The sequence below is a fragment of the Chelonia mydas genome, chromosome 24 (genome assembly GCF_015237465.2).
Source record: "Chelonia mydas isolate rCheMyd1 chromosome 24, rCheMyd1.pri.v2, whole genome shotgun sequence".
NCBI classification, from domain to species: Eukaryota; Metazoa; Chordata; order Testudines; family Cheloniidae; genus Chelonia; species Chelonia mydas.
In genome coordinates this window covers 9,790,002-9,809,796 of record NC_051264.2, presented here as the reverse complement: position 1 = coordinate 9,809,796, position 19,795 = coordinate 9,790,002, and the positions used below count along the sequence as shown (strand labels likewise).

Here is a 19,795-nt window from a genome sequence, read left to right as displayed (position 1 = left end):
TACAAGAAGGATGTGGAAAAATTGGAAAGCGTCCAGCGGATGGCAACAAAAAGATTACGGGACTGGAACACATGAATTATGAGGAGAGGCTGAGGGAACTGGGATTGTTTAGTCTGCGGAAGAGAAGAATGAGGGGGGATTTGATAGCTGCTTTCAACTACCTGAAAGGGGGTTCCAAAGAGGATGGATCTAGACTGTTCTCAATGGTAGCAGATGACAGAACGAGGAGTAATGGTCTCAAGTTGCAGTGGGGGAGGTTTAGGTTGGATATTAGGAAAGACTTTTTCACTAGGAGGGTGGTGAAACACTGGAATGCATTACCTAGGGAGGTGGTGGAATCTCCTTCCTTAGAAGTTTTTAAGGTCAGGCTTGACAAAGTCCTGGCTGGGATGCTTTAGTTGGGGAGTGGTCCTGCTTTGAGCAGGGGGTTGGACTAGATGACCTCCTGAGGTCCCTTCCAACCCCGATATTCTATGATTCTGTGACCCCTGGTGAGTTATCGAACACATACGCCAGAGTTCGGCCTGGAGAATTGGGAATGGGATGCCGAGCATTTCACCTCCATGTCTGAGGAGCTCCCCTGACAAAAACCACCCTTGCAGCTGGCACTGAGTGTCCCCCACACTGGCATCCTCAGCGGGGAGGTCAGGAATGGCCTGATCGAAGGAAAGTCATCCCTAGGGGGGTTCCCTGCGGTCTAGGGGGACGGTGGGATGGCCTGAAAGACCCTGGTGCTGGCACCTTAAATCCACATTGACAGGGCCCTGGGTCCTATACGGAGGGACTCATGAGATGGCTGTTACAGGGGCGGGTCAGGAGGAAACTTCCCTTGCAGCAGGTTATCCTGGGGTCTCTTCCATGCTGGCGCTGGCCTGGAGGCAGGATACCGGGCTAGATGGGCCCCTGCTGTGCTCCACTCTGGCAGTAACTGTCCCTGTTCTCTTTCTGCAAGGTGTTAGTGACTCCCCATTAAAATGGGGGGGGAGGGAACTGGGCCTTGGCAGCTTGCCTGAGAAGCGGGGGCGGGGGGGCACCGCCGCCTGTGCTCATTTCCATTGAGCTATGCCTTGGATTCGGGGAGAGGGAGGGGACTAAAGACGAGTTCAGAAGGGAACGGACAGAGCGAGGCAGCCGGCAGGGAACCGAGCGCAGCATGGGATGGACTCGCTGAGCTAAATACCACAGCCATGGCCCCGAGGGAGAGGACCAGACCCCGCAGCCACCCCATCGCCCCCACCAGCCTGTGGCTTCTCCACTGCTACCTGTCAGGTACCCTGCGGGGGGGGGCAAGGCTGGGGGCACAAGGGGAGTCACCCAGAGGGAGCGAGAGAACATGGAAAAGAACAAAAGGGAAACCAGATGGGACAAGGGAGAGGGGACAATTCCTCCCCTGGCCGGGATGGTGACTCCACACATTCACCTCCTGCCCCTTCTGGGCCCGATCACTACTCGGGTCAAAGCCCCTGCAGACTGCGCTCAGTGGGGTGAGCAGGGCAGCCAGGGGCTGGACAGAAGAGGTTTCGCCCAGCGGTTGGGGTGGGGGGGTCAGCCTCGGGGGCTGGGCGCCGGGAAGAGACATGGAATGGAAGTCCTAGAGCTAGGTGCCAATCCCAGATCTTTCAAACCCCCTCCCCCATGCCCACAGCCAGGGATCCCTGCAGCACCATGCAAAGAGCTCTGTCTCTTCCCCTCGGCCGCCTGATGCGAGGGAGCTCTGGGTTAACGCTTTCAAGAGGCATGAGCAAAGGTGTCGCAGGTGAGCAGAGGGTGGCACAGGGTGCCCCGGTGGGGTCAGAGAGGTGAGACCTCTGGGAACTGCTGTCCGATGTGCAGTGGCATCCTGGATGCCAGTGCCAAGTGGGAATAATACACTGTGAGGGGCTGGTTGTGCCCAGCTGGCCCAGAGATTAGGGCACCAGGCTAAAACCTAGGAGACCTGGGTGCTAGTCCCGGCTTTGCCACAGACTTTTTGTGTGACCTGGGGTAAGTTGCTTAGCTTCCTGTGCCTCAGTTTCCCCTGTGTGCAATGGGGATAGTGGCCCTGCCACACGGAGGCGTGGGAAGATAAATACGTTGCAGAAGGTGCGGTGCTTAGACATTGCGGTGACAGGGGCCAGATAAGGTCCACAGATAAAAGCGCCGCCAGGTGCGTCTACACTACTAAGAAACCCCCTGTCGCTGCGTCTCAGAGGCAGAGTCAATGGACTCGGGCCTGCAGGGCTCTGGCTGTGGGGCTGAAAACAGCAGCGTGGACGGACGTTCCCACTCGGCCTGGAGCCGAGGCTTCCAGACTCTCCCCCTAGCTGAGTTCCAGAGCCCAGGCTCCAGCCCGAGGGGGATTGTCTGTGCTGCTGAATTTCACCCTGCAAGCCCACGTCCATTAACCCAGCCTCGGAGGCTCGGCACCGTGGGATTTTCTTTGCAGCGTAGACGAACTCCCAGTGTCTGCTCCCCCAGAGAACGATTCCCCAGAAAATCAAAGATCTCGATCGTCCTCAATTTTCCTGCCTCATTCTCATAGTCTGGGCAGCACGGCATGGTGTCCTTTGCACTGCAACGGTCACCCAGGGCCCTCAGAGGGGGCAGCGTGACTATTGGTTAGAGCAGCAGCGGGGGAGGGGCTGGGAGTCAGGATTCCTGGGTTCTATTCCCAGCTCTGGGAGGGGAGTCACCTAGTGGTTAGAGCGGGGCGGGGGAGGGGTGGGCTGAGCACCTGGACTCCTGGGTTCTATTTCCAGCCCTAGGAGGGGAGGGGAGTCTGAGAGCAGGGCAGACTACAAATCTGGACTCCTGGGTTGTATTCTCACCTCTTTCTTACCCCCTTGTGTTAACGTGGGCAATTCATGTAATCACCATGTGCCTCAGTTTCCCACATATCAGTTACCCTTTGAGCCCTCCAAGTGGCAGATCTGCATCACTGCCTTGTGTTACCAGGCTAAATCACGGTCCGTCCATCACACCTGCCTGGCGCCTTAGAGCTGCCGCCGTGCAGTGGCCTTTTCTAGGCTGAGAGGTTTCTTTGTTCAGGGCTGCTGGCATAGGGAGGGAGAGGGGGTGTTGATGGCACCCCCACGGGTGTGTGGCCAACCACAAACCCATCTCCCAGCAACACGCCAAGGAGCACCAGGGGGCTGGAGATGACCAATGGGCTGGGGAGGGGCGGGAGCCCAGCTGACTGGAAGCCCAGCGGAGCGCCCTTTATGGACACTGGAGGGGAGGGCAGTGTGGAATAGCGGTTAAGGCACAGCCGGGTCACTCAGGGTGCCTGGGTTCTAGTCCCGGCTTGTGGGCGAGTCGCTTTCCCTTCCCTGAGCATCCCCGTCTGTCACATGGGCCGGCAAGCCTCCCCCTGTGTGCAGCTGTCTGGGAAGCGCTTGGAGATCCTTGGGGCTAAGGGCTCTGAGGCAGCACGGTCTTTCACATGGAGGCCTCTATTGCTCCCACCTGGAATGGACAGGAACCTCACATGGGGAGGGGGGGGCGATCTTTCCAGGCTGCCTTTATGGGCCCAGTGCTGGTGTTTGCTGCACTGTGCTGGGGAGGGGCTGTCTTAGCCAGTGGGCACCTTAGTGAACAGGCCAAGGCCCCTCAGACATGGCATCGCTGCGGCTGCCTGTCCCATGGCCCCTCACACAGCGCTTCCTAATTAGTGCCAATTACCCTGAGGAGTTGTCATTCCCCCCCTTCCCCCCATGCCTCCCTTAATTATCTGGCATGGGAATAGGGCAGGCAGATGGTTCCCACTTTGTGCAGTTCCCTGGAGCAAGTGACCACAACAATCTCCCCCCCCCCCCCCCCCCCCACTGCAGGACAGTGCCCCATTGTTCAGCCCCCCATCTCCTGCATCCAGCTGAGATTCCCAGCCTGGAGCAGGTTAAGCGGGCTGGAGCTGATGGGTGACTGGGCTCCAAATCGCGCCTCCGGCCCCGAAGGGGTTAACCCAGCCAAGCTGGGAGGGAGGCAGGACAGGAGATAAATCCATGTTAATTACCGAGTGGGACTAATTACTATTGATGGTTCATTGGCAAAATGAATTGGCAAAACATAGTTGCCTGGCGCAAGCCAGACAGACACATGGACTGCTGCTCCAGATGTATTCCAACTCCTCAGTCCCGAAATCGTGCCCCAACTCTCTTGTGCGCGGCTGCCCCTTGCGTGTGGCTTTGGGACAGCCTGGTCGCTCTGGCTTGGGAATCCCCTAGCCAGCCTTGGGCTATTTCGGTTTCCCTGCAATTGGCCCAGCCTCAGCCCTGACTTTCTCTTCCTCACGGTTTCTTCAGCTGCTCCCGAGTTCCCAAGGTTGGAGCAAAGATTCAGCCAGGGTGAAATTCCCCCTCGGCAACCGGGGATGGGCCCCACGTACCGCTAGGCCCCATGTAACGCCCAGCTCTGCCCGGGGGGACCCTGCGTGGGTGAGAGCTGCGTCTCTGGGAAGCTGGGTGGCTAATGCAGGCAAATGGGGAATGGAGCTTTACATGGACCCTTTGTTGCGGGATCGCTTTGACAGTCCTCACGGTAACAAGCACTGGGCTGGCGCAGGCCGGATGCTAGAATTGTTCTGGCCCAGCATGGCCAGGAACCGTTCCTGTGTCCAGTTCTAGGCTGTGCCAGCCTCACCCACTGCTCGGGGGTGTCGGGTGCCCTCACACCGGAGGGTGGAGGCTGTTCCAGCCCCTTTCTGTGGGACCTCGCTGTTTCAGCCACACAGGTCATTAGCCCTGGCAGCCATCATTAGCTGGCAGCCATCCTGGCTGGGGGAGCTTGTCTGGTTTTCACTCCTCTGGCTCTGAATCTTGGCCAGGCTCCCAGCTTTCATTGCCAGGATCCTCCCTCCTCATTCCACCCGTTGTGCCTTTTCCAGCGGTGGGCGCAGTGAAGGTGTCGGTGGGCGCTGCCAGCATCCAGGTGGCGAGGGGTGGGAACACACTTCTGCCTTGCAACTTCCACACCACGGCCTCTCTGAGTCGCCTCAACATCATCTGGACGGTCACCCCGCTGGTGGAGCCAAACCGCCCCCAGCAGGTTCGTGGAGCATGGCCCTTTTCATTCCATTGCTGGAGGGCGGTTAGCTTTGGTATAGTCAGGGATCAAGGCCCCAGTCAGGGATCGGGGCCCTAGGATGTTGCGCACTGTCCCTGCCCAGAAAGCTCACAGCCTAGGATGGTGGCCAGACAAAACTGGTGGGAGAAAGCAATGGAAGAGAGGGGGCGTGAAAGCCATGGGCGGGGGGGGGGGGGGGGGGGGCGGAAGCAGGGGAGATCAACATACAAGGTCAAATGAACTTGAGATGCCCAGTAAACAGCAATCCGAGTTCACCAGCTGCTGTCAAATGGCAGAGTTTTGCAGGCATCGCAGGAGAGAGGAGCTGTTGTGAGTGCGCTGTGCAATTTCTCAAAACTGGGGCACCATTAACCTGTGGAACTCCTTGCTGCAGGATACTAGTGACGCTAACAGTTTCGCAAGGTGTTGACACACAGGAATAATAGCAGCAGCTGCAGGCACACTGTCTGGATAGAACAATGAGGCAGATTTCAGGGTGGAGCTCGCTAAGGAGTCATGGGGGAGTTCTGCTCCCCTCCCCTGCTCTGCCCTGCCCCCATGGGGTACTGCTGCATAGCTGCTTAGGAGCATTATATGGAGAGGGCAATGAGCCACCTGCCCCTCTCTCATACTGCAGATCACAGCCTGGCCTCCTCTTTCAGGCCACTAACCTAAAGAGTAACTTTAAAAGCAGCCCCCTCTCCCCGTCATGAGGGGGAAGGCAGTGCTGGGGCAAAGGTGCTGCCTGGCAGCACCACCCTAGGATGCATCCTTGAACAGACCCCAGTTGGGCTTCCTCCCCAAGGGCCGTGCCTGTTCCTCTGCAGTAGGCCCAGCCCTGCTCCTGCTGACACTGGGCTTGACACTAGCCCCTCCGGGTATAAGAACATACAAACGGCCACTCTGGGTCAGACCAATGGTCCGGCTAGCCCAGTATCCTGTGTTCTGACAGTGGCTACTGCCAGGTGCTTCAGAGGGAATGAACGGAACAGGGCACTTATCGAGTGAGCCCCAGAGCATGGGGTTGTGTCCCTGATCATCTTGGCTAATAGCCATCGATTGACCTAGCCCAGCTAGTTGGTGGCAGCAGTGGGATTTGACATAGGCACTCCTAGCTCCCAGCCCAATGCTTTGTCCACTGGCCCACACTGCCTCTGCGAGTGCAATGGAAGTGCCCTGTGCTCAATGAGGGAAGCAAGGGGAGATGTCTCTGGCTCATGGCTGGGTTCTTCCCTCCCTTCCCCTCCACCCCAGGTCCTGGCCTATGAGCAGGGAGAGGTGGTGGAGAGTCTGTCCCAGTACACGGGCCGCGTGGGCTTCGCCTTCCCGCCTGCCCAGAGTGCCACCATCTTCCTCAACGAGACGCGCAGCTCGGACAGCGGGACGTACCAGTGCAGCGTCATGAACCCACCCGACAGGGACACGCCCAACATCGGGGTTATCCAGCTCACCGTGCTTGGTACGTCTCGCCCTCATGGGGAAGAAGCCCCGCCCCCCCAGCATCCCTGCCTTTACACTGTCTATTGGGTGCTTGTCTGAATATGTCCGTGTGTGTGTGTCCAAGTGCATGCAGGTCTTGGGGTGTATCCGTCTGTCTCTGTGTGTAGCTCTTGGTGTGTGTGTCTGAGTGTGTATGTGTATGAGTCTTGGGGGTGTGGTTGTGTGAGTGGGTCTGCCTGAGTGTGTGCAGATCTTGGTATGTCTCTATCTGTATGTCTGTGCAGCAGGGGTGGCCCTAGACTAGCTGCCAGCAACTGGCGCCCCCAAACCCCAAGTGCAGATCCAGGCTGAGGTTTTTGGTAAACTGGGAAACATTTTGCTCCTTTTTTCCTTTTAATGTTTTTTAAGCATTTTTTTTTAAACAGAGGCTTAATTATTCGGTTTGTCCGTCTGTCCGTCTGTCTGACTGTTTCTGAGATCAGATAAAATAGAGACACGAAATTTTCAGAATAGATTTCTATATAGCAGCTAGATGATATTTCAGTCTGATTTCAAATAAAAATGCATTAAAAATGTTAATTTATTATTACGAATCCAAAATCATCCATTACGCTATCCTGCTTTAACTGCCATTACCACCACATCCAATAGAGAAAGAAATAAGAAAATATTTACAATAAAAACACTCTGTGCTCTTAAAACATGACTTTTCTTGCTTTAAGTTTTGAAAATTCAGTCACTCGTTCTTTTAGATCCAGTTTTCCCGCTATTTCATGCTCTATTGACATGGTGGCAAGTCCAACAAGTCTCTCTTGCACCATCGTTGAATGCAGAGATGTTTTTATCAATTTTAGCTTTGAGAAGCTACGTTCCCCACTAGCCATGGAAACTGGCAAAGTTAAAAGAATGCGTAGAGCTATAAAAATGTTTGGAAAACTATCTGTGAGTTTATTTTCATAAACAAACTTCAGTACTTCTTTAGGAGTGGAATGTTTCTTAAGTTGTCTTGAGAAAGCCTGAAGCTCACTACACAAATCTGTAGCATCAATGTCTTTTGAATTTTCCTGAGTCAATGCCGACACCAGTTTTATACAAAATTCTCTTATCTGTTTTGCTGTTTTCTTTTGCAAGCTGTGGATATCTTATAGAAAGCCAAATAGTAACTCTAGCTGCTGCATCTGTTGAAATCTTTCGTCAACTGAGTGAATAGCAATATCAAGGACTGCGAAGTAGAAACTCACTTTGAATCTTTGTTTCGGGTTCTGAATGGGTGTGTCTCGTCTTTCATACCGAAGCTGCTGTTCCTTTTGCCGAATGCAAACTGGCTCTGGTTCAAATTCTGTCGGAATGTCTATTTCTTCAGCAAGCTCGAGAGAATCTACCAGTGTTCTTTTGAACCCTTCATCACTTCTGAATTCCTCCAGAATATTTTTAGTTTGGTGCAGTTTTTGAATAGCAGAATGTATGTTCAAGTTCTTTTCCTGAAGCTAGTGAGGTTACTAGTGAGGTTAATCTCGAAAAGGATATTATACCACAAAATGAGTGAAGTCACAAATTTGAACTTGAAAAGGCCATTTGCAAGAGCTTCTGCATCTGAATGTGCCGTATTGCCAGATGATCCGGTAAAGAAATCAGAAATTTCAATTGGGGCATCATAAATGTTTCCAAGTTCATAGCAAAGAGGCTTCAAAGCATCAACGTGACTCTCCCATCTTGTCTGACTAAGTGGTTTCACAGTTAGAGAATTCACATGGCAAGTCAGAATCTCCCAACGGCATGTTGAGCCTGAGAAAAACACATAAACACGTTGCCTCCAAACAGCATCTAGCAGCATCATTGACAACCAAATTCAGAGAGTGCGCACTGCAAGGAACGAAAAAGGCCCTAGGATTGATTTCCATCATTGTCCTTTGCACACCTTTGTCTTTACCCTTCACGTTACTCCCATTATCATAGCCTTGGTCACGTAAGTTTTCAACAGATAATGACATTGTTTCAAGCTCTTGTAGAATAGTTTCAGTCATAAATGCTCCAGTCATCTCCTTCAGTGGTACGAAACCCAAAAAATGTTCCTTTATGAGCACTTCAACATTATCTTCATCTGCAGACTTTTCCATATCCACAAAATGAATGATCATCGTCATTTGTTCAACATGACTCGCATCTGGTGTACAGTCCAGTATTATTGAAAAGTATTTTGCAGAATGGTCAGCTTCTACAATTTTCTTTTTAATGACATTTGCTAGGATTTGAATCAGTTCATTCTGCTTATTTTTTCCGAAGTAATGAACCTGTGTTTCATGATCAGTTATTTTACGTAGACGCTCCTTCATGACCGGATCAAACAAATTTTAAAAGTTTCCATTACCTGGAATGTATAATTTTTAATTTCTACCGTGGCCACAGAATGCTAAATTTTGCCCACCGAGAACTCTCACTAAAGCAATCAGACGCGCTAATATTAGTTGCCAATAATCCCCTTTTTCCTTGATCACATGTAAATTTTCTTCATCGATAGTTTTTCCTTTTTTCAATCGTCATTCAAGTTCTTTCCAATTTTGAAAACATTCCAAATGTTCTGTACTTCTTTCACGTGAAGAGAGAATTGAAGATATGTTTTTCCAGTCCTTCGAACCATTTTCAGTAAGTGATGTACCAATTGCTTGATTTCTAAACAACTTGCAGCAAAAGCAAAACACAGAGTCCTTCAACACTGAATATTATAACCAGTTTTGATGAATTTCTTCCCCATTAATGAGTTTCCTCTTGTAATGCTGAGCAGAGAATTTTCTTTTATTTCCATCCTGAGGGAAGGGAAATTCATGAACTTGTTCGGGTCCATGTTCCACGAGTATTTGCTGCACATTGTTATCACCTCTGGGCCATGAAGCTGAGTCCCCATACTGTAACTTGTTTGTAACTTCCTCATCCTTTCTTCCTTCTACTTCATTTACTTCAATTTCTGCATGTCTCTCTGAAGGTGAATGAATTTTCTCCACTTCCATATCAGTCTGATGCTGTGAGCTGCCTTCATCTAGAAGTAAAAAGAAAAGGAGTACTTGTGGCACCTTAGAGACTAACAAATTTATTTGAGCATAAGCATAAGTAAGTTTCCATCATCTTGAGTTTCCAAACTGCTTTTCTGTGGATGTGAGCTACCCTCATCTTCAAGTAATATACCTGCATCTTGATGTTCCAAACTGCTTCCATGTGGATGTGAGCTAACCTCCTCTCCAAATAAAATTCCTTCATCTGGATGCTGTGAACTGTTTCCATCTTTATTTGGATTACGGAGAAGATATTTCAGGGAGGATCCCTGCTGTTTTGCTTGGTCCTTTTCCTTCTCAGCTCTTCGTTTCTGATACTCAGCTCCTGAGGGTTTTCTTTTTCCTCTTTCTGCCATGGGGCTTTTGAATATTGTTAGGTACTGGGCTCCCGACTGCAAGCATTGTAGGGTTAAGGATGGCTGACATACCACATGGCTGACGATTTAAACCACATTGCAGCCATCCCAACACGTCTTTTCACTGCTTAAAGGGTCACTGATTAGTAACACACACTCACTTACCTATTAAACCAATTAGTTACAGCGTTTATACGAAAACAAAATGACCTTTTTCGACGTTATAAGCCAACACCGGTTGTTTGGAAAGTAATCCCCTTCCTCACGGTTACCCGCTTGGAGTATCACTTTCGTAGTCTATTAAGCTTTAACGCTGTTACTTTTCTTTTATGGCCCTTATTTATTACGTGTGAACCAGTTATGACAAAGAAAAGTTCATAATTATCCAGCCCGATAATAACGCTAAGGTTTAATAACGCTTAAAGAGACTCACATTTTGGATTTATAATGCTGAAAGACGTTATTCTTTATTCTTTGGCACCAAGAAACACAATTTTCCACAGTATTCGCTCGATTCTTAACCATCTACCTGCGACGTGTGTTAAAATGACCGTTTGACATGTATCAACTCGCGAGATCTCCGCTCTACATGAATTTCTGGCGATGCGACCTTGATGTATGTTCGAGTTAGGTGTCACAAGCATTGCAGCTCTTGCCACTGGCGGGTGTGTTTCATTGTGGCTGAATTACTGCTTAGCAAAATTGTGGAGTGGGTCATCTTGAAAAAAAAGTCACTAAAATATTATTTATTTTTGCAGTAAATAAAAGATTTGACATATTAATAAATTATCAGAAATGTAGAGAAATAAATTATCATTCCTATTCCCTCCGTACGCGCACAGGAATAGAAATAATGACATCTTCGGTATTTTATTTGTATTTTTTTCATCTTTTTCATTTTGTTTTCTTTTTTACTTTTTCCTCGAACTTGGCGCCCCATTTAACTTGGCACCCTAGGCGACCGCCTAGTTCGCCTATATGGATGGGCCACCCCTGCTGTGTAGATTGGGGGTGTGTATCTGTCTGAGTCTTGTGGTGTGTGTGTCTGAGTGTGTGTGGGGGGGAGGATGGAGTGTGTGTGTGTCCCAGTGTGGCTGGGAGTGAGTGCTAGTGTGTGTGTGTTTGTGCACCTATCTCAGTGGGTGCATGTGCCTGTGTTTGCGCCTCCGCGTGTGCGCACACATCTGAGCAGCTGTCTGGGTCTGTGTTGTGTGCACACTTTGTTGTGTGCCTCTGTGTTACGATCTGTGTTAGCAGGAGATTTAGTGTGACGTGTGCACCTGGGAGGAAGGTCTGTGTGTGAGCACGTAGTGGTGTGTGTGGTGCCTTGGTCTGACTGCTGGGGGTGTGTGTGTGTCTGTACCATGAGGGTGTTGTCTAGGTATTGAGTGTATATATGCATGTGTGTGTCCTGTGCAGTGTGTGTGTGTGTAGGAGAGAGAGTTCATGTGCACTGAGTGTGTGTCCTGTGCAGTGTGTGTGTGTAAGAGAGAGAGTGCATGTGCACTGAGTGTGTGCCCTGTGCAGTGTGTGTGTGTGTGAGAGAGAGTGTGCATGTGCACTGTGTGTGTCCTGTGCAGTGTGTGTGTGTGTAAGAGCGAGTGCATGTGCACTGTGCGTGCCCTGTGCAGTGTGTGTCTGTGTGTTAGAGAGTGCATATGCAGTTTGTGTGTGTGTGTGTGTGTGAGAGAGAGAGAGTGCATGTGCACTGAGCGTGTGCCCTGTGCAGTGTGTGTGTGTAAGAGAGAGTGCATGTGCACTGTGTGTGCCCTGTGCAGTGGGTGTGTGTTAGAGAGTGCATGTGCAGTTTGTGTGTGTGTGTGAGAGAGAGAGTGCATGTGCACTGTGTCCTGTGCAGTGTGTGTGTGTAAGAGAGTGCATGTGCACTGAGTGTGTGCCCTGTGCAGTGTGTGTGTAAGAGAGAGTGTGCACGTGCACTGAGTGTGTGCCCTGTGTAGTGTGTGTGTAAGAGAGTGTGCATGTGCACTGAGTGTGTGCCCTGTGCAGTGTGTGTGTGTGTAAGAGAGAGTGTGCACGTGCACTGAGTGTGTGCCCTGTGCAGTGTGTGTGTGTGTAAGAGTGTGCACGTGCACTGAGTGTGTGCCCTGTGTAGTGTGTGTGTGTAAGAGAGAGAGTGCACGTGCACTGAGTGTGTGCCCTGTGCAGTGTGTGTGTGTTAGAGTGCATGTGCACTGAGTGTGTGCCCTGTGCAGTGTGTGTGTAAGAGAGAGTGTGCATGTGCACTGAGTGTGTGCCCTGTGCAGTGTGTGTGTTAGAGTGCACGTGCACTGAGTGTGCCCTGTGCAGTGTGTGTGTGTTAGAGTGCACGTGCACTGAGTGTGTGTCCTGTGCAGTGTGTGTGTGTTAGAGTGCACGTGCACTGAGTGTGTGCCCTGTGCAGTGTGTGTGTGTTAGAGTGCATGTGCCTGAGCCTCTTGGTCTCTAGTGGCTCTTGGTTTCTAGCTGGGCCAGCCCATCCCCCAGCTCTCTCACTGAGCGTCACAACCCCGGGGCTCTCAGCAGGACCGGCTCTAGGCCCCAGCGAAGCAAGCATGGCACGTTTCCAGGGGCGGCGTTCCGGCCACCCTTTGGGGGGGGGGGCAGTTGCGCTCTCGGAGCTGCGCCATTTAGACGGGGCGAGGGCGCTGCACCCCCGGCCGCAGCGGGAAGGGGAAGCCCCAGCCCCGGGATGCTGAGCTGCCAGGGCCCCGCCGCTACCTGGGGAGGAGAGGGCAGGTCCTGCCGGGGAGCTGGGGCTGCGCTGCCTTGTGCCACCCCTTATATCGGGGCTTCTCTGTGCGGCCGGGCAGGGGAGGGAGGAAAGCCCCTGCTGGCGCTGGGAGAAGGTGATGTCGCTCCCTCCACTTCCCGCGCCGCCTGCGAGCCCCAGGCCCACCTGAGTTTGGGGCGGCAAAACCTAGAGCCGGCCCTGGCTCTCAGTAGCTGCTGTGGGCACTGGGCAGCCCGTGGGCCCTGGAGGGACGGGGGTGGGGGGAGAGACTGTCCTGTCCACAGCAGGTCCCCCTGACAGGGTGCTGGTCTGTGTCCCCGCAGTGCCCCCCTCCAGCCCCGAGTGCTCCAGCGAGGGGAGTGGGGAGGAAGGGGGGGACATCCGCCTGTCCTGTGCTGTGCGGGAAGGCGTGCCTGCCCCCACCTTCAGCTGGGAGAAGATCCCCCCCGACAAGCAGCCCCTGGTGATGAGCTACACAGGTACTGGGAACAGTGTGGTGTGGGGGAGGGGTGCAGCATGGAGTGGGGCCTGGGTCTTATTATCAGGGACCCACCCCTGAGCGTGTGAGCCGCACATGTACCTGTGCCATGGGTCGCGTGCCACAGTGCCTACGTCGTGCACACAGGGCAAAGTGGCGTGCACCGTGTAGCACCTGCCACATGACAGGCAGAGTGTGCCAGATGCCATGTGACGGGCATCCTATGGCAGAAGAAGCCAGTGGGGAGTGGGAGGGGGGTGTCTAGTGGCTGGACCCACAGAGAGGAGAAGAGTCTTGTCCCACCACCGGCTGGGCAGCCGTCCCCTTAGCCCATGTCCTTGGCCCCCCAAGGAGCTGGGTTCTATCCCCGGCTCCCCAGCTGACGCTCTCTCGTTTGTCCCCTCGCTCTCCGGCTGGCGGGGCAGAGGCGCGCCGGGCCCTGCTGACCCTGCAGAACCTGACGGCCGCCACCTCGGGCCTGTACCGCTGCATGGCCTCCAACGCGCTGGGCTCCAGCTCCTGCGCCCTCCAGCTTCGCGTGCGCCTGGGTGAGTCAAGGCCGGCGGGGAGGGGACTGGATCCCACTCATCAAACGCTGGGCACTGATTGGACACTCAGCAGTGCCGGTGCCCAGTTGGAGAGCTTGATCCAAATGAGCCCTCTGATTGGCTACCCGGACACCAAACTGGTCCCAGCTGTGAAGCCAGCCCAAGTGCTCCGGCCATGGCTTGAGGCAGAGCATGTCCCGCTGGAGACAGCTGCCCACAGTACCCCACCCCGTCCCTGGCGTAGGGCCCTTCCCTGGTTCACTAAACCTGGATCAGATCGGAGCAGCTTGCATTTGGGGCTGAAGCTCCAAGAGGGGAGATGCTCGCACCCAAAGCCAGCATCTCTGTGCCTCTAAATCCCTGTGGCTAACGGCCAGGCCTGGTGGGAAAGGATCCTTGGGAAGGTTTCTCTGTCAGAAAGGGCTGATTTGTTGACAGCAAAATGCGTCAATTTTGATTCTATTTCATTCTGGGAAATGAAACGATGCAAATGTGGAGACGGGCAAGGCGCTCCAAGTTGGCCGTCTCGACTTTTCATTTCAAAGCCACGTTCCGTTTCAGGATTTCTTTCCTTGTACAGTAGTAGGGGGGACAGGAAACCTTTTTAAATAACAAAATTGGAAGGAAACATTTTGATTAACCCAACAGCGTCTTTATTCCGGAATTTTATTGCCTGGGAAATGTTGAAATTGTTCATTTTCGTTCTGCACTGGAAATTTTTTTCCAAACTTGCGGAAAATCCGATTCCCACCCATCTCTGCTGACAAATCCAGCACTGGGGCCGTCTGCTTTGGCCGGTCCAGCTCCTCTGCACCCCCTGCTACCACGATCCGCCTTCCCTGCCACCTGACCATCTGGGCAGCAATTGGCCGCCGAGCCGCTGGTGACCTCTTGTTGGTGTATTTCAGCCCCGCAGGGCACGCTGGGCATCGCGGCAGGCATCACCATCACCCTGACCATGGGGCTGGTGCTGCTGGCTCTCCTAGCCCTGGTGCTCTGGTTGCACCACCAGAGTGTGCGGAAGTGGCCGGAGGAGGAAGTGGAGGATTCATACAATGAGATCAGGTGAGCTCAAAGGATGGGTGGGGGGAATGAGGATGAGAGGAGGGGTGAAAAGAAGGAAAGAGGAAAGCAGAGCAAAGCGGGGAGGGGGAGGCGTGAGCTCCACTCCAACAGGGGCACGTAGCTGCTTGATCTCCAGGGGTTCAGAGGTCTTGGAAAAGGGCGGGGGCAATATGGATGCTCTTCGAGAGACAAGGGATTAGACTGAGCCCCGCTACGGCTCCTCTTCAGCACCAGCCGGATTGGGGGTACTTCCCCTTGCACCTCATCTATTACAATGGCTGCTGTGCACTGCTCCAGAGGTGGCTGCGTTTCAGTGCTGGGTAAAGTGATTCTCGATGTAGGGCCTAAGTCACATTTACACTAGGGCCCCTACACCCCACTCTAGCATCATAAAAAGGCCCCCGTTACCCCGAGTAAATGAGAATTGGGCCCCTAGGGGGACAGTCTCAGAAGAGCTCAGAAACGCGGAGGGCTGAGCTCTTGAAAGTCTGGCTCCACTGTGGTCGTAACATCCTTTAGCGCCGTGCAGGAGGCAGTGGCAATAGGTTCGGGGTGCTGGAGCCGTATCGGCTACCCAGAGGGATCGAAATTCACACGTCAGGCTCCAAAAATCCTGAGATTGTCCGAAAAAAATATGCGCTTTTATAATAAATGTGTGGTTCTTTTCCTCCTGATTCCTGAGCCATTAGAGGGCACATTTCCTGGCTTTTCCTTGAAACCAGCCCTTTTTGTAAAACAAAAGCCCAGAGTGTCCCGACCACAGGACTTCACGGGAAACACCAAAGAGCTGAGAGTGCTTTCCACGCTCAGTCTGTGTATTACCATGGACAGCGAAAAAAAAAATCGCACCAGAGCCTCTGTACTGCCCATCCCTGCTGGGAGTGCCTGGGAAAGTCGGTCGTCTGGATTTTCATTTAAACAACAGCCTGGCAGCTAGGCAGGAGTCCAGGAAGGAGCCTGCTCTGGGGAGCCAGGACTCCTGGGTTCCCACCGGCTAGTGCAGGGGTTCTCACAACACACTTTTTGGTGGCTTCAGAGTGTGGCCACCAACCCTTGCTGGTGGTTGCTCTGACAAACCGTCTCTCTGTCCCTGCCTCCCACGGCCCTTCATCGAGAGCCGGCCCCGGGGAAGATGAGTCCCAGGCTTTCTATGCCCCGGCCAGACGGGAGCGGGGGAGCTTCCCAGGGGAATGCCCTGGCGACCGAAGGCCGCAGCCGCCTCCGCTGCCAAGGGCTGCCTCCAGCACCGTGCACGCTGGTCCCACCTGTCTCCGGAGGTGCTGCCTGGAGCCCCCAGGAGCTGTGTGGTGCACGGTGCCAGTCCCTGCCATCTGCCCTTGGCAACGGCTCTTCCGGAGCAACCGCTGGGGGCTGCAGGGGAGGGCTTTGCTCCCCGTCAATCTCCACCCATGCTTTGGAGGCTGTCGTGGCTGCAAAAACCTCCACTGGTGGCCGCATTTGAGAAACGCTGAGCTAGTGACTCTGGGCAAGTCAGTTTCCCCACCTTTTGCCTCAGTTTCCCCTTCAGTACAGCGGGTGTGACAATCCTGTCCCAGTGGCCTGTCCTGCTATGGAGTGTGTCTGTGAAGGGCTGTGTGCATGCTTGTGAATACACGCACACACAAACACACACACTGTGATTACACCTCACGGTGGGAGAGCTCCCCAGGTGGAATCTCTGGGGCAAAAGCAGCTTTTAATCCAGTGTTTAAAGTCTTTGCTTCCCCCTTCTGTGGAAGGCTGGCCAGGATCAGCCTGGCTCTGGGATTTCAGTGTGTTGCCTGACTTTGTGTTGAACTGTTTGCGAAGTGGCCTGGCTGAGACATGCACTAGGGACAGGAAGAGCAAATAACAAACAGGGGTAAAGCAAATGATACAGGCTGGATGCAGGATTCCGGGAGGCGGGGGAGCGTGTCTCCGGCCTGTACCATGCAGGCGGTCAGACGAGATGGTCAGAGTTGGGCCTTCTCTGGCCTTAACATCTATGGCTCAGTTACCTCCCTGCTGCTGTTTGCAGCCTCTGCCCTGTGTTGCCAAGTGAGGCTCATGACATGTGTTTTTCTTAAAGCCCCAGCAGCCGGAGTCCTGTGATTTTTTAGGGGACACTGCTCAGCTTTCATTGGGGCAAAAAAGTAAATTTCTGGCATGGAGAAAAGCTGGAAAATGTGACCCCGAATGGCTCAAAATCTACGAACAAAACCTGATGCAGATGGTTTAAAAAAAATTCTATTATTATCATTACTTATTAGGTGTATTCCGGTAGCACCTGGGATCCCCAGTCCTAGACCAGGCCCCCTTGGTGTCAGGTGCTGAACAAACACAGAACAAAAATACGGCCCCCTTCCCCAAGGAGCTTCTAATCTGCAGGGAGCAGGGTGGGGTGTTAATTGGGGGCGCTCTCCCCTTGCAAGCAGTGATGACCCCAGTACTGTGCTAGGGGAGCGAGGTTGGGGGGGTACAAAGTATAAGCCAAGAGCCAACAGCTGGCACCCGACAGACCAATGGGGGCATACGACACCGGTCAGCACGCCAGGCCGTCCTCTCCACCCAGCAGCAGGCCAGCCGGGGACAAGTGTTTTGTGGAGGGCTTTGGAGGTGACTGATGAGGGTGCTTTGTGGGTATTTAAAGGGAGCATCCTCCATGTGAAGCGGGCAGGAGGGGAGCGAGCACAAAGGGGCTTGCTTGAGAAATCTCACCGTTTTGAAGCAGCTGTGATTTTTTTGGGGGGAAGGGGGATGTGATTTTGGCACATGTGGGGGGTGCCAATGCTGCTGATTCAGGGATCGCTGTGGGAGGTGCTCTGGCTGGTGCGAGCCAGGACTCGGACGGCGTCACGCTGGGGCTGTCTAGCCTTGGCAGCATGACTCTGAAGCGAAGGAGGGGCAAGGTGCTGCACGGGGCGCTGGCTGGTGGCGGGCGATTCTCATCCACGCGCCTCCAGGAGCTTACCCCCAGCAAGTCCTTGACTTGCTCCTTGAAAGACGTGATAGAGCTGGGGGAGGGACGTCCAGTGATGAGAGCCTATCCTGGGCCGGGGGTGATGGTCAGTCCAGGTTTGATTAGCAGGGGTCCTAGGGCGGATGGCTTTTAACAGGCCACAACACTGCACAGCTGTTTAGGCCAGGAAGTGAGGCAGATGTGTCCAGGCCGCTGAAAAGCAGGGGGAATTCGGGCACAGTGCCCCCACTGAACCCCTTACAGCACAGCACCTGCCCCCTGCAGCACAGCACCCCTCACCCTGCCCCCTACAGCACAGCGCCCCTACTGCCCCCCTCCAGTCCCTTGTTTTCCCTTCCCAGTCACTGGGCCCCGCTGGTTATATGCTGCCGTCATGCCCAGGGCAGAGGCTGATGCTGCTGTGCACAATGTCTCCCCAGAGTCGACAGCCTCTCACCGAGGCATCTGCTTGTGGCCAAGACCCTCTCCAGCGACATCCCCATGGCCAACCAGGCTGCAAAGCCCCTCTGGGTCTTCACCAGCTCCACCCCCAACACCACCTACGCTAACTGCCAGCGCAGGCTGGGTGAGGGGAGTCAGGCAGCGCCGCCCAGGGGGCTGCGACAGCCAGCATGGGCAGTGCCCCACGGCAGGAGGAGGAGCAGCAGCAGCCACTCCGAGGAGTCCCTGCCAGGCAGCCAGTCGGAGGAGCCCGCCTGGCACCCTTCGTGCCACCGAGAGCCAGCCCCAGCCAAGGCGCTTCCCCCCAAGCACCCTGGATTCCTGGTCTAGGGGCAGCAGGTCCAATGGGCACAGAAATTGCCCCGGGGGGGGGGGGGGGCGATGCCAGCAGCCAGGTCTCCCTGGGCAGGCACATGCCTTTGTGCACATGCAGCAGCCTTGGGCCAAGCTGCTCCCACCTGCCTGGCTCCAGTGGGTGCTCTGGACAGCCCCACCCTGCCATCAACCCCCCCCCCCCCCCAAGCCAGCCCCGTGTCTCTTGGCACTCAGCCCCCAGGCCCTTTCCCTTGGGCAAAGCCCCCGCGCTGGATAGCCCCACTCTGGGGAGGCAGCCGGCCAGCCCCGCAGCCCAGGGGCCAGGCAGGTGGCAGCCCTGGAGGCTTCTGCCTAGCACCCAGGTCACATAGAGGCTGGGCAGAGGCAGGATTAGCTTCCCTGTGCTGCCCCCGCACGGCTTCAGGAGCCCCCCCCCCCAATCTGGCCAGGCAGTGCCCCTCCGCAAAGCCTGCTGCCAATGCCAGATCAGATGGGAGCAGTGACCTCACCTGGCCTGCACCGTGGCATCCTTGCCTGGCCCCTGTGTCAGTGCCCTGGCCACAGCTCAGCCCCCCAGTCTGCCGAGCAGCACCCCCTACTGCTGAGGGGCCCTGTGGACAGGCTTGAATGCCCCAAGGCCTGGCGGGCTAGGGAAGGGGACGAGCTGTTTGGGTTCGGAGCATCCCCTGCCTCGGGCTCGCAGTTATTCATGGGTAAAGGCTGGAGATGCTCAGGTGATTCAGGGCTGAACTAAGCCCCTTAGAGGGGACAGATTCTCCCAGGGCCAGGGTCAGCACCACCTAGAAACTTGCCCCTTTGAGGGGGCTCAAGCTGGGCCCCTTACATCACAGGTCATTTCTGAAGATCTTATCCTGAGCACCCCCACTTCCAGTGTAGCCCCCATGCCTAGGCCCTAGGCAGGGGGCAGGAAGCATGAAACCACAGAGGAAAAAAAAGAGAGGTGTCTGCTCATGGGGCAAGGGAGAGAACAGAGGCGGCAGGGGATCCCCAACATTCAGGGGGGTTGAGGGTCTGAAGGATGTTTTTTATTCCCCCCCCCAGGGATGCGCCAGGACCGGACACTGGCTACTGTTGCATGCTTGGCTGCTGCCTGGCTCCCATGCAGGGGCTGAGGAGATCTGTCCACACTAAGAGCCCGAGTTTTCCCGTAGTTAAAGGGCCCAGCCCACTTCTGGTACCCAAGTCAGCAACACACGGAGCCTGCCTGCACGGCAACTACCCCCCCCACCCTTGGCGGTTGGGTGGCAGAGACAGGCGCCTCACTGTGCACTGATGCCATCACTCTCCCCGCGCCCCCCCCCCCCCCCCCCCCGGCATCACAGGCACGGGTAAGGTCCCATCTAACCGTAAACCA

The 19,795-nt window shown here is 54.4% G+C and overlaps 1 protein-coding gene across 1 annotated transcript; it reads left to right on the top strand.

Annotated features, from left to right (window-relative positions):
- Nucleotides 1-1,187: 1,187 nt before the first annotated feature.
- Nucleotides 1,188-18,814, top strand: LOC119564215 (immunoglobulin superfamily member 11). Its single transcript, XM_043535576.1, is given in 11 exon segments — nucleotides 1,188-1,269; nucleotides 4,862-5,022; nucleotides 6,295-6,499; nucleotides 12,938-13,093; nucleotides 13,518-13,640; nucleotides 14,549-14,705; nucleotides 18,084-18,409; nucleotides 18,412-18,476; nucleotides 18,479-18,523; nucleotides 18,526-18,729; nucleotides 18,731-18,814. Coding segments are annotated over 11 exon segments (1,608 nt in total).
- Nucleotides 18,815-19,795: the final 981 nt, after the last annotated feature.